Source organism: Lynx rufus, unplaced genomic scaffold, assembly GCF_022079265.1.
Source record: "Lynx rufus isolate CCGP_SWC_20201006 ecotype Redwood Valley unplaced genomic scaffold, mLynRuf1.p SCAF_4, whole genome shotgun sequence".
In the NCBI taxonomy this organism is placed as follows: Eukaryota; Metazoa; Chordata; class Mammalia; order Carnivora; family Felidae; genus Lynx; species Lynx rufus.
This window is the reverse complement of record NW_025814856.1, coordinates 29,200,325-29,219,042: the sequence shown is the minus strand read 5'-3', so window position 1 is coordinate 29,219,042 and position 18,718 is coordinate 29,200,325. Positions and strand designations below refer to the sequence as shown.

Below are 18,718 nucleotides of genomic sequence, written 5' to 3'. Positions count from 1 at the left end.
TGTAAAGTGATAATAAACCATGAAACCTTCCCTGCTTTTTCATCGAGGTAATAGAGTCAGGACAGTCTCTCAACGAGCCCAGAAGCAAAAGTAGCCTGGTACTGTGGTGTTATTCCCGTTTTCTGCTGGTCACGTAACTTCTAAATAACTCATGTGGCGGCTGTTCAGAATTGCCTCTCTTCCCACTCTTCCTTCTGATGCTCCTTCTTTATTTACAGTGAAGAGAGAGAGGCAATAAAACCAGAAAAATTAAGAAAATTGGACTGTTTACTCTGCCAAATGGGACCCACTAAGATAACTGGAGGTATTGAAAAATCAAATTGCCCCAACCTGGCAATGTATATGCTTCTGATAGGACTGCCTAAATCAGAACCGAACACATCCACCCGTGAGAGAAAGTTTCAGGTTTTTCTTAGAGAAAATAACTTAAAATTACATGGAAGGAATTAACAAAGAGCCTCTGGAGACCATCGAGGGAAAGACCAACCAAAATGATTAAAAGGATGGAGGATAAATCCCATGTGGAAAGGTTAAAGGAAGTGGAATTGTTTAGCCTGAAGAAAAGGCAAGTTAGGAGTAATTTGATTAAAGGCCCTTGTATGTGGAAGATGCTGAACAGCTCTTCTCCATGTCCAGAGAAGGCCAAAAAGAGGCAACTGGTTTAAATTAAAGCCTTAGAGACGTGAGTTGAATAAAAGGAAGAATTTCTTAACTCTCAGGGTGATTTTTTTTTTTTTTTTTTTTAATGGCCGGGCTGCCATATGTAGCAAGGTATACTGGAAATCTTCTGGAAGAGCAGCCTTCTGTCCTGAAATAGCATAATCTCTGAGATGCCAGAAAAGGATGGCCTTGGAGACTGTCTTGGCAATCTAAGATTTGTTTATTCTCTAGAAGACTTGCCTCTTTCACAGCTAGCATTTAGTTCTCCTACAAAGTTTATTTCTGATGCCTCAAGAATTAGTCATATAACTGTAAGAGGCAGGTTCTGAATTTAACACAAAAATGCTTTTGCTTAAATTGCTTTTACAGCTTAATGACATGCCATGGCTTAAAAGCTCGGTAGCTTCCTTGTCATTACCTCAACTTGCCCAGAGATTTCCAAGGGAGGATGTGACGGTTCACGGAGTGAACTGATGACCTGAACGATATTATACTGTCACTTGGATCATAGCTTCACTGGACAGTCACACAAAAGAGGAAAAGGAAGTCAAGCTTAGCAGACTCATCAAATGTCCTTTGGTAGGTTGGCAGCATTCACTAGAACCCTGTCATTCCTCTACATTGAATGAAAGTTGCCAGTGGCCTCTCTTGTTGGTATCTGGCATGTTTGGCCATTGAGTGGGAACTGCCATGATCCCTGGGTTGGCAAAGGGAGTCTATGTTTTCACTCTGGCAGGTGAACAGTGATACTCTGGGTGAGAAATCCACTGCAGATTGTCCCTCGGTCCTTACCTTGGCTTTGTAACCACGCTCGATAAAGGGGAGCCCTGCCACCACCTAGACCTCCACTTTTTGAATCCAAGCAACACTATTTACAGAGACTACAATAAGAAACACTATTTACAGAGACTACAATGAGAAGGTGTCCTCTAGGATTGTACCACACGGCAGCAATGCCCAACACGGAAGCCACAGGACAAACTGTCAACCCTTCTAGACCTGGTTGACAGCTGCAAAGCGATCTTTTAGAAAAGATCATGCCTCCGTTCAAAGCTTTCTAGGGCCTCCTATTCTAATGGTGGGGCCCTAAACTCATAACTCTTACTCTTGCTATCTGGGTTCAAAACCCTGTTTTCAATTCCTACTTGCTACATGGGTGACCTTTGGTCAAAGTATTTGATGTTTCTGTGTTTTGGTATTCTTACTTGTACAACAGAGATAACATCAATACCTACCCCATGTAGTCCTTGTTACTATTAAATGAGTTACTATATATAATGTGTTAGGAATAATTCCTGGCATACAGTAGATATTCACTAAGTAGTATTATCATTACTATTAGTCTTATTTTATGAGGAATGTGGGAACTAGGATTGTATTACATGCTTCCAACAACTGTTAAGATGTTCTCTCTGCTTCTCCCTCCTTTCTCCCTTGTAATGTATATTCATCCAACCCATTATGTGACAGGTACTTTGTCATGGAATTTACAAACATTACTTTGGTTTCTAACTTGTTTTAGTTTAAAATAATCACATTAGGGGCACCTGGGTGGCTCAATCGGTTGAACATCTGACTTCGGCTCAGGTCATGATCTCATGGTTCGTGAGTCTGAGCCCCGCTTTGGGTTCACTGCTGTCAGCCTGTCAGCGCACAGCCCACTTCGGATCCTCTGTCCCCATCTCTCTGCCATTCTCTGCCCTCTCCCCAAAATGAATAAATTTTTAAAAATTAAAAAAAACAAAATAATATCATTAAAGTAGCATTATTAACAACACTATTATATCATTACACTAGCAGCTACTATTTATTGAGTGTTTATTACGTACAAGGCATTGTGATAAGAGTGCTTTGTGCTTTCCTTTAATCCTCACAGGAATCTCATACAGTTGGTGGTATTGTCAGATCATTATTATTATTTTTGGCTGATGAGGAAACTGCGCTTAGAGACTTTACATGACTTTCCCAAGATCATAGAATGGAAGTGAGGATTAGAAACCTAGGTCTATATGACTGTGTCATGCTCTCAGCCACTTCCTGTCACACGCAGAATAGGCTTGCAGCATTATCCACCGAAAGAGTAACATTGCAGTGGAGATCTGAATGCGATAATAGAAGTCCCCAAACTGTTCCTTTTAGCTGACCCTGAAAGACCACTCATGCAGGGCACCCACCACTGGCAACAGAAATCTATTTGCACTTTTCTGTACTCTGGAAAGAAACAGCCTACGGCTCAACACAGAAGGAACTGGAAACCATGAGCAAGATGGCGGACCCCAGAAAAAGCAGCTGTGTACCACACAAAGCCCACACTTTTATTCACCTATTCTTTTCCAGAGGCAAGTAATAAACACACTTGGATTTATCTTTACTTTAATATAACTAATGAAGTCTTTATCATTTAGTAAAAATAAATGAAAGTTTTTATTTCTATAATGTAAAATTGACTTTTTAACTTTTGAAGTGAACATGTAAAACATTTCTTTCTTTTATCCCTGCTTGGGGAGTTGTAATTGCATTTTAACTGGTGCTGTTTCAAGAACAATTTTAACCTTGAATTGCAAATGTGTTGGCTGGAAGTGTATATAAATCATTTCAACTTAGTTTTTATTATAAAAATATTACAGAGAATAATTAGTTTTTAATCTGTCGGTTCAAATCAAAGGAAAGTTGAAATCTATTCATGCTATTCTTGTGCAAAAAGAGCTCTCATCCACGAGATGTGGGGAAGGGACCATCGTGGCTGAAGGGGGAAAATGAGAGAAAATCAAAAGTAATATAATTATGAACCAGTAAAAGGCTCATGTGCACAATATTTTATAGGACGGGTATATAATGGCAGTGAAACAAAGCCAGAGTCCATTATAAACATAATAATAAACTCCAGGGTAAGCATTAAGAACTGAAATGTCACACCTAAGGTCATGAGACACTTCAGCGTCAGAACACATTTGAGGGGTGACAGGGCAGGCCCTGTTTTGCTGCCGCGTTATTAAACAAAAGTGATGGAATATTAAATTCCCAGTAGCCTGGAGCATCCGAAGTTTTACTTATTGAACCATGGCTACAAAAATAAAATCCGAGAATAGCTAGCTAACTACACGGACATGTCCCTCCTGTAGGTACACATAGTTTTGCATGAAGACAATAACAGAAAGGCCTTCTACAGAAAGAAACAAATTAAACCATAATTACCAAAGAAAACTATCTGTTGGGATTAATAATGACACCTCACCCCGCCATTTAAAAAACCTCTATTCACATGCACTGTGCCTTATGTGGTGTTGGAATAGAAACTTTCTGAATTATGTAATTCATTAGTTGTTGTGGCCTTGAGGTAAACGTCAGGGCTATTAATAGCCAGTAGCCAAATGCAGCTGTCCCACCAGAAATGTGGCCAGGCCCATATGTTAAAATGATAATAATTTGGATATATTGGGTCGAATAAAATATAATATTACAATGAGTTTCTTTTTCCATTTTTTAATATGGCTGCTAGAAAATTTTAAATAATGTATGTGGCTTGTGTTTTATTTCTACTGGACAACGTTGCCCCAGAGCCTTGGTGATTATTTAACAATAGCAACAAAAAACCCACCTACTATGTCCCGCAGTGCCAGGCACTAGTCTAGGCGTTCCACTCAGATTCCATCATGTAATCTTTATAATGGCTCCATGAAGTAGGTATGTTATTATCATCCCCATTTTACAGATGAAAACTGTGGCACAGAGTAAGCCGTTGAGTAGCTCAGTAATTTGGCTGAAAAATGGAGCCAGGAATGAAACCCAGGGAGTTTGGCTTGAAATGGAACATGGTCTTTTTTATTTTTTTAAGTTTATTTACTTATTTTGAGACAGAGAGAGAGAGAAAGAGAGAGAGAGAGAGAGAGAGAGTCCCCAAGCAGGCTCAGCCATGTCAGCATGGAGCCCAATGTGGGGCTTGAACTCATGAACTGTAAGATCATGACCTGAGCCGAAATCAAGAATTGGATGCTTAACTGACTGAGCCACCCAGGTGCCCCAGAACATGGTCTTGTTTCAAAAAAGTTTCTCTGCTCTTTATGACAGAGATAACAGTGGTTAAAAAAAAAAAAGGTATGCAAATAAGCCTTTTCTATCCACTCCAGCTTATTGTTAGAAAAAAAAAATCAAACATCCAAAAGCAAACAAACTAGACATCTTCCTATTTATTGATTACTTTTTTGACAGAACCTCTAAGAAGCACTTAAACAAAATTCACGCTAGGGAAAATATAGGTAGTATCGTATTTTAGACTACTGGAAGCAAATAGTCCTGGGAAAGGGAAGGTTGGGATAGTTTCCAATGGCCAAAGCACCGTCCTTTGGGAGCCACTGTTCTAGAATAAAACACATCCTAGTATACTGAACTCAAATGATCATGTTCTCTGAATGATCACAAGCATAACACAGGCACCATCTCAATGTGCTAGTCCTGTTCCTTTGAACTCTTACACCAGCACTGAAGAGTGCCACCAATTTGTTTGGGTGACAAAGTCATGGCACGATGCGTGCCTATTACTTACAGTAGATGTTCAGTGGAACCAAACACCTAAGCCATGCTGACTGCTGGCCAACCAAGCCAACGTGCGATTCCATTAGCAACAATGAATTGAGATCTAGATTATCACACAGGCCGGAGTCAGAGCTCACTGGCTACAGGGCTGGTTTGAATATCCAAGGAGGCTCACAAAAGAGGCAAAATAAGCAGTTGTTCATATCCAGAAGGCTTCAAAGAATCCACATCATACACATGCTAACTGTTGCATTTTACGGCGAACACACTCTCGTCTCCATCACCTACGGGCACTCACTCTGCGTAAGACAGGAGAGAACAGGAAACAGTCTTTGGAGAAAGGGAAGGATGAGGAACTAGGAATGTTTTCCTTCTGACAGAAGCAGACATGGGATTCTGTCTACTTGGTCTTCCGCACTGGCTGTCTGCCTTTCTGCAACGAACATTCTGTGCTAGCTTCCGAAAGAATGTTGGCAGGGTCAGGGTGGGAAGGTCTGAAGCGATAATACTTGGATGGCTAATGGTTTCCTTTCCAAGGGCTGACACCGCCGTGACCTCCAAGCAGTGCGCCAGAAAGGATTCTGTTTGGCCACATGAAAATGAGCTGTTTTCCTCCCTTGGGGGAGAGAGAGAGAGAGAGAGAGAGAGAGAAAGGGAAGGAGAGGAACAGATGAAGCTGTGTCTGATAAAAGGATTAACTAAGGACGGTTTCTAGTAAAGAAACTGGGAAGCCAATACGATTGATTTATTTCTTCACTATTTCCTTGAAAAAACACTACCTACAGAAAAGTCATATATTGGAAGTCACAGAGCAAAACTCTTTCACTGCTTCTTCTCTCTGAGGGTCTCAGTGGCAGGCAGTGAAGAGCAAACAGCTGTTAACCAAACACTTTCTAAGACCCCCAGTCACCGGATGTCAAAATGCTTCTCACTGACAGCACTTGACAAGACACCCAAGCCTACACCTCCGCCTTTTGTTTGGACCCATGAGATATCAGAAATTCTAATAAAAGCCAGTACTAAACAATTACTACTCTTTGCCTCTCCCCTTCACAGTGTCCTACAAAAAAAGTAACCAGACTTGCATGTCTTAACCTTGTTCTCTCAAGCCCTTGTATCTTTGAAAACAAAAGCATCTATCTTAAGGGACAAAAAAAGGATCCCTTTTCAAAATGCCCTGCCCCAACCCAGGGGAGATAAAAATTTGGATTGCGATTTTACTTTATTCTAATAAAACAATGCTGACTTCACCATGAAGAAGAAAACTCATTTCCTAATTCATTGTCTTCTTAGGGCTGGAAATCCTGTCCGGCAACCAAATTTCTAGTACTTCTTTGTTCATCAGAGAAGAAGTAAGAGAAAACAAAATTCTCAAAGTACAACGTCAACAGCAGTGAAGCCAAGTAAGTCTGTGTGGCCTAACTGTAACGTGTGTCTCCTGCACATAGTTCCTTCTAAACGTGCTCCATTTACCCCCAGAGGGACAACACTTAAAGCTTTAGAATGCTACCTGGTACCTTTGATGATTTACTTCAGGATGGACACGGGACCCAAGGCCAGCCAATGTGTTGGCCAGCCAACACCTATTCAGATTCATCTTCTCGAATACTTGAAGTAGGACCCACAGTATTGTTAGCTGGTAGCTGGCATTTGAGTCGAAAGGTAAATAGGTATGAGATTAACCATATTTGGCCAAGTAACCAAAAGAAAACAAACTGGGAGAGAGAAGGGATGAGAATCTTGTGGAAGTACAGAATCACAGAGCTGTGGCAGAAACTCCAAGACTTAAGACCCTGTGCGGCCCCTGAAAGACAGAATGTGCTTCATCTTCTAGTTACGGTCCTGGTTATGACAGCTCCGTCTCAGGATGCCTCGACTACTGGTTCTTTAAAATACCCCCTTATGTGAGCTACCTTAAGTGGGTTTCTATTTCTCAAATCCAAAACAGACCTGACCACGACACCATCCAACCCTATTTCCCCCGGTCTCTATTCTGTACTCTCTGCCCTTATTAGGAAAATCTTTGGACTATTCCCCATGGCAGCCAGGTCCACAATCTTGTTGTCTGTGTTCAGTTTTACCACTGATATTATCACATAATTCCAGAACCTCCCTTTGCCCACTACAACATTCCTTAGTCCTAGATGTCACGCTCTGGGAAGACATTTCTGTGAGGAGCTCTAGTAAGAACCTTCCATTTTTAGACCATCCAGGTTAATGGCTCAAATCCCTTTTCTTACAAATCCTACCCATTGTTGTTGGTTCTCGTTTCTGAAATTATGGAGAAGAAACATAATCTTCTACTTCAGTGCATGCTGTATTTCGACGTCTCACATATATCCCCTCTAAGAATTTTCTTCTATCTATTATCCTTCATGAGGTGATTCCAAGGTTCCTTGTCCCTTCTCACTCCCACCTGCCTGGTGGTTCCTATTCCTCTGACATGTCCCCCAACCCCATCTCCATTTCACCAATTTCTAAATGCATCCTCCTGTGAAATCAGCCCAGGTCACACTGGGAGAGAAGCGGTCAGTGTCGTGGTCACCAATGTGGGTTTTGGAATCAGACAAACCTGGGCTTGGTTTCTGGCTTCAACATTCATTAGCCATGAATTCTTGGGCATGTTACCCAATCCCTCTAGGCCACGATGTCCTTATGTATACATCTTAGCCCAAGAGCCGTCTCTCAACTGTGTTTGCCCACTAAGTTGGCTATAACTAAAGTGTTTGCACACAGAAAGAGTTCAATCGATGCTATTTATTCTTTCATTTCATTGTATATACAATCCCTCTCTTTTCTGAACTCTGGGTACGTTTAATGTGTCAGAGCATGATCTCTGGGGTCGGACACCATGGCTTAGTCACTGGCTGTGTGGCCTTTGGCAAGTTAGTTCACTTCTGTGTCTCTCTATTAAATGGGGGTACAAAAGGGTACTTACCACGTAGGACTGTTGTTCACGAGGATTAAATGGGTCAACACATATAAAGAGCTTAGAAGAGTTTCTGGCACAAACTGTCATCATCATAGAGGGTAGCTATTCTCTCCTCAAGATCGATACTTACATAATACCCGATTTCATAGCTGCAACTCTGCTCAGCCAGTTAATTTGCGGCTGAGAGGCCATGTTTCATAGTTTACAATTCTTGGTTTCAAAAATATGTTTGTTGGAAGGAATGAAGGAATCAACGGGGAGCAGAGGATCAAAATTAAAAAAAAAAATCCTTACTGGTGTTCTGTAACAATGTTAGACAGTTCAGTCAACATAAACAAACAAGTAAACACAGAGGCCCCATTTGGGGCTGAATATCTACCTGATGGTAAGAGATGGGGACAGGCTTCCGGAAGACTATCCACTCCACAATTTCACTACATGGTGGGGTGGTCAGAGAACCTGTATACCGGTAATAGCTGCCCAGGGATGCAGGCAGGAGGTCCCGGAGGACGAAAGGATCCAGAAAGGTCTCCTTCTCTGTTTGGAGGAAGAGGGAAAAGAAAGGCACAATGGTAAGTCGTATTATGCTGCAGACACACAGTCAAACCCTCGGCATGCTGGTGCCACATCACAAGCCTTATGTTTGTTTACATCCTGAGAAGCACTAGCATTTGGTGGTGGGAGGGCCACAGAAAACAAAGCAGTGTTTCCCAGGGTGTGTTCTGAGACACCACAGTGCACTGTATTTCATGAAAAACACGTTCCGTGATGAGCAACGCAGGGCAATCTGCAGTCCCTCCCTCTTCCCCCAGGAAAGAGCCACAACACTAGCACAGTGAAGTCTCTGAGAAGTCCTGCAGAAAACAAATGGACTTGATTTTATGTAACCCACCCCTTCCCAGTCTTGCATCACCACTGAACCCTTCCCCATCTGATACTTACGAACTAAAAGTCAGTGAAATGAACTCTGGGACGCCCAGGAGAAACTCAGCATGAAAAGAAAACTATAAGCCAACGGTAAAGCTCAATTCCAAAGTTGATTACATCTCATTATAGTGTCACCCAGTGCCTATCCAAATCAAAGTGAAATCTAACCAACAAACAACCCTGAGGTGAATGGGTTGTACGATGGCCCTGAAAATAGGCTCCTTCTTCTTACAAAAGCAGAGGGGTCTTTCCGTAAGTAGGAGAAATGATATTTTCAGTTGAGACCTAAAAATATTATCTCACGATAACTCTATGAGAAAAACAAGGTGTGGAAGGGAATAGTGCCTGCCCGAGATCACATAGCTCCTAAGTGGCAAAACTGGGATACGAACCCAGGCACGTTGACACCAAAACTTGGACTGACTCAGCTAAAGATGAAGCTGAAGTTAACTATGTGAATATTGAAGGGTGGGGGCAAAACAGAAGAACAGCATTTGTGGCTGTGCAAACAGCACGTGCAAAGGTCCGGAGGCAGTAAGAAACAGTGCAGCAGAGATTAGGGCACTGTGTTACAGTTCTCCCAATCAGGCACAGTAGATCATCCAGCCTCTTTCCCAAATCAGAGAAGGCTCTACTCTCTTCCTGGGTCTCCAAAGGTTTAGCCCTCCCAGAATTTAAGTCTGGGATTCCTTTCTTATACCTTTTAGGGATATAATAAGGCTATTATAGTCCTGTTAGTGGTTTGCCTTAGCTCCCTGATGGCCTTCACCATGGGCCCAAGGACATTCCTGGGGGCACCCTGAGGGCCCCAGGTTACTTTCTGGACACATCTGTGCCCACAGGAATATTCTTTCCAGGCTCCCACCCCTCTTTCTTCTTCTTTTATGCAGAACAATCAGTACAGGTATTTGGGCAACTGTGTATCCATAGACTTCAGAGATCTCTGTAACTGGGGGATAATGCAAAACCCCAACAGAAATCAACTCTTCAAAGGAAATTTTTTTTTTTTTTTTTTTTGCCGGGGTGGCTCAGTCAGTTCTGCATCCGACTTCAGCTCAGGTCATGATCTCACGGTTCATGGGTTCGAGCCCCACACTGGGCTATGTGCTGACAGTTCAGAGCCTGGAGCCTGCTTTGGATTCTGTGTCTCCCTCTCTTTCTGCCCCTCCCCAACTCATGCTCTATCTCTCTCTCTCTCAAAAACAAACATTAAAAAAACTAAAAAAAATTTTTCTTTAATGTTTACTTGTTTTTGAGAGAGAGAGAGAGAGAAAGAGAGAGCGAGTGCACAAGTAGGGGAGGGACAGACAGAGAGGGAGACACAGAATCCGAAACAGGCTCCAGGCTCTGAGCTGTCAGCACACAGCCCGACACAAGGCTCGAACCCACGAATCATGTGATCATGACCTGAGCCGAAGTGGGACCTAGGTGCCCCAAACGACTCTTTTAAAATAATTAAAATGGCAATTTCCTTTTGGTAGAGATTAACTGAATAACACTCCACACTTATTTAACTTTTACTGTATGCCAGGCACTATTCTAAATATTTACATGTTGTAAACATTTAAGCAGTACTCACTGTATGTGTCAGGTCTTTTTCTTAGAACTTTACAATGATTAATTTATTTAATTCTTAATATAGCCCCACAAAGTAGTCCTACTATTCCCAATTTACAGAGCTGGAATGCACAGCCAGGTAGTTGGGTTTAGAGTCTAGGCTTTTATTATTCTTTTTTATTCTTTCATTTCATTTCATTTCATTTCATTTCATTTCATTTCATTTCATTTCATGAGAGACCACGAGTGGGGGAGAGGGGCAGAGGGAGAGAGAGAAAAAGAGAGAGAAAGAGAGAGACAGAGACAGAGACTTAATCAGGCTTCATGCTCATCGCAGAGCCCAACACAGGGCTCAGTCTCCCGACCCTGAGACCATGACCTGAGCTGCAATCAAGAATCTCTCAAGTGACTGAGTCAGCCAGATGCCCTAGGCTTCCATTGTTCTTAAACCATCACTATATGCTTTTAATTTACAGCACTCTGTGTATGTGCTTTTAATAATCCAACTTTACAGATGTGGAAATCAAGGCACAGAGAGTTTAAATAACCAAGCCCAAGGTCACTAGTGAATGCAGAAACAGAAGCACTTATTCATGAGACTCAGAAAACTTGGCCGATTCTCATACAGGTTTTCAATTCCATTTTTTTAACAGAAAAATTAAATATTAACTAATAGAGGCAAAAGTCTTCAAATTATAGGGCTCTATAACCAAAATGACAAAAGTGGTTTCTGTTTGGACAAAAGGCCGGAAATCACCGAATTGCTCCTCCGCCCGCTGGCAAGTGTGGGTTTTAATTTCAACCTGGTTACCAGCAGCCTAATGATGGGGTAAATGTCTGCAAGCGAGCTTGGCTGGGACCGGGTTGGCTGGGAGCAGGAAACATGTTGGCCTTTGCTTGCCGCCTCTGTGCCTCCTGGGCTGTGTAAATAGACAACACGAGGCCCCAAGCAATACAGGGGGCATAGGGCCTGGCATCACAAGCCACAACATCACCATCTTGATTGTAGGTGAACTTGGCATCACACCACAGCCCACCGAGCTGCCTTAGGATCAAGGGCTCCAGACTGAACGACCAGAAAATCTTTCGAGTTTTTCCCTAGGAGCCTGATCCAATATGTGGGCTGCAGTTCAGCATGCTGCGGGCAGACAGGTAGAGACGAGAAAATCCCTCCACACTCGCACACCCACAGGGGTGAAGCCCCACCTACAGCATCCAGTCCAGGAACAGGTGGTGGCTTTAAGGAACATGAAAAGATAGAGCAGAAACACCTGCCCCGCCAACCTGAGGTGGCCGGATTTCACAAGGGCACACTGTTTCAGCAGGACTGGGACTCTGAAATATACACAAGTTCCTGTACGGGCTTATGAATTCGGCAGGGACTGATGGAAACTGCAGGTGTGACCATTGCTATAAGTGCAGAAGGGCTTTTTTTTTTTTTTTTTTTTTTGTCCTTGACCAAACCCAAGGGCTTCAGAGGAAGGTTCTAGCATTAACTGATGAGCAGGTGCCATCAAATGGGTGGCAGGGCAGGTAGACATGGTCACAGGGACAGAGAAGCAGCTTTGCTGCGTGTTGACTACGCCACAGTCACCACCATTGGGTCAGATTCTGAGACCTGGAAGGGGCTTAGACCACCCTAGTTCAGAGGCTTTGGGAGTCAAGGAACCCTTTATTCAAACAAAATCTCACACAGGAAGCAGCCAACTCAACAAGTTCAAGTGCAGCCCCTGTGGTTAACGTTGAGCTGGGAACCCAGGGACACCTTGGAAACCACCAATTTAGTCCAATTCTTTAATTTTACAGCTGGGGAAATAGAAGACCAGAGGGATGGTCAAATACTTGAGAACACAGAAATCCAGATGGGATCCTTTCTTCAAAGAATCTGCTCAGGATCTGGGACAGTAAGCCTAGGAGTAGGAGCTGAAAACCAAAATCCAACCACTGCCCTCTTCAGCCCCTCATGTCTCCGTCCCTAAGGAGTTGGGGAGGAGAGAAGATTCCCAGCCCGTAGGGTTCAAATCTCAACTCCCTGACCTGTAAGCTGTGTGATCTTAGTTACTAAAGCTTCCCGGGCTGTTGTGAGCTTAGAACATAGTAAGCATCTCATAAATGACAGATATCGTTCTTATTCTAATTCTTAATACTTGTATTATTATTATTACTTTTTTAAACTACCAAGGCCTGGCCACCTACACCTTACATAGCTATGTACTTCCTTTAATGCTTGCACATGTCTTTTTTTTTTTTTTAACCTTGATTACTAGTGCCTTAAAGGTGCATCACGTCTGACATATGCCCCATCAACCTGGGCAATACAGGTTAATGTATCTGTGCCAAAGCTCTAGTAAGAGCTTTGGAACCAACGGATATTTAATAGCTGTGTGACTTTAGGGAAAGGTCTTAAGCTCTCTGAGCTACTTCCCTCATCTGTAAAATGGGAATTCTGAGAGTATTTACTCTTTGGGATTGTTGTGACAATTAAGCAAGCTCATAAATATAAGGGGCTTAGCACAGCGCCTTGGGAGCCCTGATTTATCAAGGCAAGCACTTGGCTGAGAGCAGACCAGCTCATTTTGTGTTTTAAGCCAGGGATTGGCAAATGTTTTCTGTAAAGTGCCAGATAGTAAATATTTTAGGTTTTGCAGGCCAAGAGGCAAAATCAAAGATGTCACACAAGTACTTATATTAACAAACACATTTCCACCACCTGATTTTTTTTGCACAACCTTATTAATGATATTCAAAACACTAATAACAGAGAACAATTTTAAATCGATACATCTATTATAAGAAGAATGAATTGTTTTGTGGGGGATAACATTTCACTTAGAGTTTGAATGTAAAAACTATTCTTAGGTCAAGGACCATACAGTGATGGTCAGTGAAATGGATTTAGCCATCAGGCCACATTCTTCTCTACCCTTACGTTGATGGGGGTAGGGGGGCAAGTGTTAGAAAGTCACCCTGATAACCGGGGCTACAACTTGGGGGGAGCAGAACTTTACATGTTCAAGTGTCTCTACCATTAATGATCATTTCTTTGGTGAACAGACATTCCAGAATTAACTCTTGAGTTGTTGTCTTTCCTCCTTGAGTTTCCTAGTTAACACCGAACATTAATTTTTACTGATCTTCCTGAACATTCCATTTCCTGCTCAGCCCCATAGGGAATGTTCCACTGACAAATGGGGTGCTCATAATGCTCCGTTGTAAGTTAGAAATAATTTTAGAGATGGTGGCACTCTCTTTCTCACACTGCCCACAAAGCCCACATAAGCCACGATGTACATAACTGGCTGGACCCAAGACAGGGAATTCCTGAGTAGAGCCACAGAGAAGGAAGGAAGGATGCACTTTTCAGGTGAAAACATAAACTCTCCCAATATCTGCAAAATGGGATTTTAACAGTGTCAGGCGCTTAAGTAGGTTAGATGAATAAATGAGTATTAAGTGAATTAACATTAGTTAAGGGCTGAGGAGGTTGTCTGGCACAGCATAAGTACCTATTTAAGTACTTGTTACCTGACTCTTGTTATCAAAGGGCAGTTTGACTCCAAACCCATCCTGATTAGGGCATGCTGCCTCCAACTCTGATCCAAATTAGTAATTTGAATTCAAAACATCCCTTTCCCAGCCACTTACCTAGTTGAGAAAAATATTTGAAACACTATTTATACCACCATTCATTCCATTAAACCATAAGAAGGTTCTGTGCATTACTAGATAAAAGAATTGAAAGGGAATGAATCTCATATTCCACTTTCAAGGATCCCAGTGCTGTATGCAGACAATATTATATTTTAATAATTAATTGTTCATCAAAGAAAAAGATGAAGAACAGGGATGCTAAATTCAAAGTTATTCAAATTGCAGAAATGAATAATGTATGACTTTTATATTAAATACACACTGTATTAAGTAGTCTACATTTCACCCAACTCTGTCTTTCATTTTTAAGCATTTTGCACGACAATATGAATAATCAGTTAGGGGAGGTTTATTTAGAAAAAGAAATACCTTATTTGAATGCAAACGGAGTATATCTGAAGATGATTAAATTTTTCTTATCAATTAGAAAATTTTGTATGAGGGCTTTAAAGTCATGGTCAACCATTAAACCCAGCGCAGCCCAGTTATCCTTTTCAACACTAAATTAGAACTGGCTCGATTCTGTTCAATTTCTTATTTCTGATAGCAGTGCCAGGAGGCAATCTTTAATTAAAGAAAATTTGAAAGATTCAAACATGCATAATTGGATTAAAAATGTGATCATTAAAACATTAGATGATAATCATCTGATTGATTGCATTTTTCAGTGTGTTAATAACCTAATATTTTCAATGCTTTGGTTATATAGGAAGAAATCCCTTTAGAAGGTACGATGAACAATCAAAATACAGATGAGACCTATACAGTAACCAGGAATTATGGAATGAGACTGAAACACAAACAAGCAGACATACCCCAAGGAACACAGTGTCACATGGGGCAGAATGTGGCGGACCCTAAGGGAGGGATATCTGTGCCACTCTTCAAATGAGCAGGCAATCAATTTTAGGGAAGTGTGTAAGATAAACAAATCAAAGAAAGCCCAAGCTTCTGTCTTTAGCCCAATGACTGCTGAGTTTCTTCAGGATTTCCCAAAACTTTTTGTAAGGAAAAGCTATTATGTTTCCCTTAACCGCTTAAAGTCACTGGGGTAGGACTGGTCTTCTGCTTCCTGCTGGGAAGCGTAGGGAGAGAGTGACATTGGAAAACACTGGGTCACAGGTCACTCTACACGGGGGAAGAAGATTTATGACACTGCTGCTCAGAGTTAATGTTCATGCACACCACCTGGGGAGCTTGTTAAAATGTAGATTCTGATCCGGTAAGTCTGGGTTCGAGCGGAGAATCTGCGTTTTTCACAATAATGAGTACATTAGAGTAGCCAGTTTCTGTGAGGACTGTATTAATGGGCCCCCACAGTGTCCGCAGCATCATCCACTGCTACTTTCTGACTCTTAGGTACAGCCACACACGATCACATTACCCAGGGCCTTTGCACTGGCTCTTTGCTCTGAAACATTTCCTCACCGCTCTATTCATGGCTAATTTTAGAGCAAATGCCTTTCAGCTGCTAATAACTTAGTCCGATTTGAATGACATTTCTCAGTGAGGTCTTCCCTGACTACTATTTTGAAAATGACAATTTTCAGGGCAGGCTCATGAAGGAAGCATTTGATTAAAAACCTGAAGGCAGAAATGAGCCATGCAGCAACCTAGAGAGAACATTCCAGGCAGAGAGAAAAGTGCAAAGGGATTCTTCCTGGTGTGTGGCTGGGGTGAAGTGAACAAGAGGGAAGATAGAAGGAAAAGTTCAAGAGCCCCAAATTTGATAGGCTCTAGGAGGAAAAAGATCAGCTGTTGGTTAAAGTACAATCTGGAATTAGGTTAAAAATTGTCAAGATGCCATCGATGACTCTATGAGTCTAGAAACATGAGTCTATGAGTCTAGAAACCCAGAGTCTGATCCTGGGTTAAGTCTGGATCAGCCATGAATGGGCTGTATGATTTGAGAATGGCTTTCGTGTGACAAGCTGGTGATCAAAGGGCCTGCTGACCACAGGAATGGAAAATGGAGGTCATGATAGAAATAAAGAGCCTGAGGGCCTGAATCCAGGGGATTTAGGAGCATGGCATCTAGATGCCCTCATGGAAGTCAGAAAGCATTGGATTATAATTAAGATGGTGGCAGAGGCCTCCTAGAAGGAGCTGAGGAATTAATCTTATGATCTAAATACAAGCAATGATACCTGCTCTGTATAAATGGATGTTGGCTATTAGGTAGGTCATCTCCCTGACATCAGCAAGGAGGAAGGAATGGGAAAGATGGAGCAATGGAAATGCGCCTGGCCCGTAAGAGGCTTCATGATAGATGATTTTAGGGAACAAGCCTAAAGTTACAACGAGGGGATCCTGGGGAAGTCCCCCAAGAATCACAAAGAACTGAGGGATTCCAAAGAGTTACAGAGGACGTTGGTTCCATTTCATTTTACAAACGAGGACAAGGAGGTCCAAAGGGGGACAGTGACTGAACCACGACCACACAGTGAAGTAGAAGTGAATCTGGGTCTCGGATGCCCAGCGCCAGGCTCTTTCTTATCCTATTCTGGGTCCCTGGGCTCTGAGTTCCTCCCTTGCCCTGATGTAAAAATGATGGGAGGAAATCTCACTGAAGAATGAAGAACTTGGCTTTTATAAACATAAATCTAACCCTGACACTGCCCAGGTCAAATCTTCCAGTGGTTTCTCACTTCAATTAGAATAAAATCCAAACTGCTTACTGTCGCCACGAGGCCCTATATGATCTATCTACCTCCGCAGCCCTTCACCTCTGTGCTCACCTTTGCTGACAACCCACCTGTCTCCTCACCTTGTTGTTCCTCACCCACCTTGCTCAAATGCTTCTCCCCAGCGTCACTCCATATGGGGGATTTCTTTTCACCCTGAGTCCCGCAAGGTGAAATGTTATCTCCTCAGAGCCTACCCAGACACCCCTCTTGGTATGTTCCTGCTGCATTCACTGTATCACACCTAGTTCATTTCCTTCCCACTCTGCTTTTACTTGTTTACTGTCTGTCTTCCCCAAGAGACTGATTGCTCCACAAGGGTGAACACCTCGCCTTTCCCGTTCACCCCATATACCCAATAACTAAAACACTGCCTGGAACATAGCAGGTGCCTAACAGTTATGTGAAAAGAGAATGAAGGAACAAACAAGCATGGTAGTTGGGATATCGTAAATAACCAGTGCATCCTAGGTATTGTGTCTCTTTCATATCTAAGTCACTGACAACTATAAGACACATCATTATTTCAAGGCAACATGCCGCTAATTAAACAATGACATGACATCATGTGTAAGATGCATCCTGACTTTAGAGTTGTTAAAATATGAAGAAATGGAAAAAAAAAAAAAACAACAAAACCTGTAACTATGTGTGAGGATGGATATTAACCAGACTTGGTGTGGTGATCACTTCACAATGTACACATACATTAAATCATTAGACTGTATACCTGAAACTGATATAATGTCAGGACACAAATATATGACCAAAAATATATGAAGAAATGAGAGTCACACAATTGATGACATTAGGATATTGACATGACATTTTCAACAAGATTCACATGAAAGGACTCCATCGTCTTTATGAGCCTACTAGAAGCCGGGTTGGGGCCTATTTTATGTGACCACAGTATAGAGTGCTCTTGGGGCCAGGCAGCAGCATTGACTCCCATCTGTTTATCCTGACTAGGTTCTCTAGCCTCAGTTTACCCTTCAATGACCTGAACCCCTGGACTGCATTCCACAGTGTAGGATGTTCTACAGATCACCTCTTCTTACCAGAGCACATTTATATGTATGACCTCAGGGTCAGGCACTGCTGTAGATGTTCTCTAAATGAGGCTTCACAACTCGGTGAAGTAGGTATCAACATCCTGATGAGGGCTGATAATCTGCCCAAGGTCATGGCTGTACAGACCTCGGTCTCATTACAGTCTGTGTAATGGCTTAATAGTGGTCTCTTCTCTTTAGCAGGCTGGAGGCTCCATTATGGCCAGACTGTGGCTCCCAACTATACCCTCAGTACATAACACAGTGTCTTAAAGAGTAGGTCATTTATACATGGCTGAAAAAAACATTTTTGATCAAACTAAATCACGAAGTAACTCTAAGTCAAAAGTGGCCCAGGGGCCAGATCTAACCTAGCACCTGTTTTTGTAAATGAAGTTTTATTGGAACAAACTGTCTATGCCCGCTTCCAGGTTACAACTAAACAACCGAGTTGTTGCAGCAGAGAACATATGGCCAGCAATGCCTAAAATCTTTGCTATCAATCCCTTTACAGAGAGAGTTTGCTGATCCCTGTGCCTGTATGAAGAGAAGTAGGATATTTAAAAGAGGGGGCAACAAGCAATCCCATTTGAGAATGAATGGGGCAACCTACACAAGGCTCTGGAGGTGTGACTGTTACTTCTGCTTCTTAGACATTCTCCACCAGTGGGCATTCAACTCTCCACCAGAGAATGTAATTCTCTGCCCACTGGCCCTTCCTA

The 18,718-nt window shown here is 42.2% G+C and overlaps 1 protein-coding gene across 1 annotated transcript in view; it reads right to left on the bottom strand.

The window, feature by feature from the left end:
- Positions 1–18,718, bottom strand: part of PTPRG (protein tyrosine phosphatase receptor type G) — a 578,709-nt gene that overhangs the window by 136,747 nt on the left and 423,244 nt on the right. Inside the window, exon 7 of the mRNA XM_047095189.1 lies at positions 8,505–8,662. Within this exon, the coding sequence (XP_046951145.1) occupies positions 8,505–8,662 (158 nt within the window). The remainder of the gene's footprint in view (positions 1–8,504; positions 8,663–18,718) is intronic.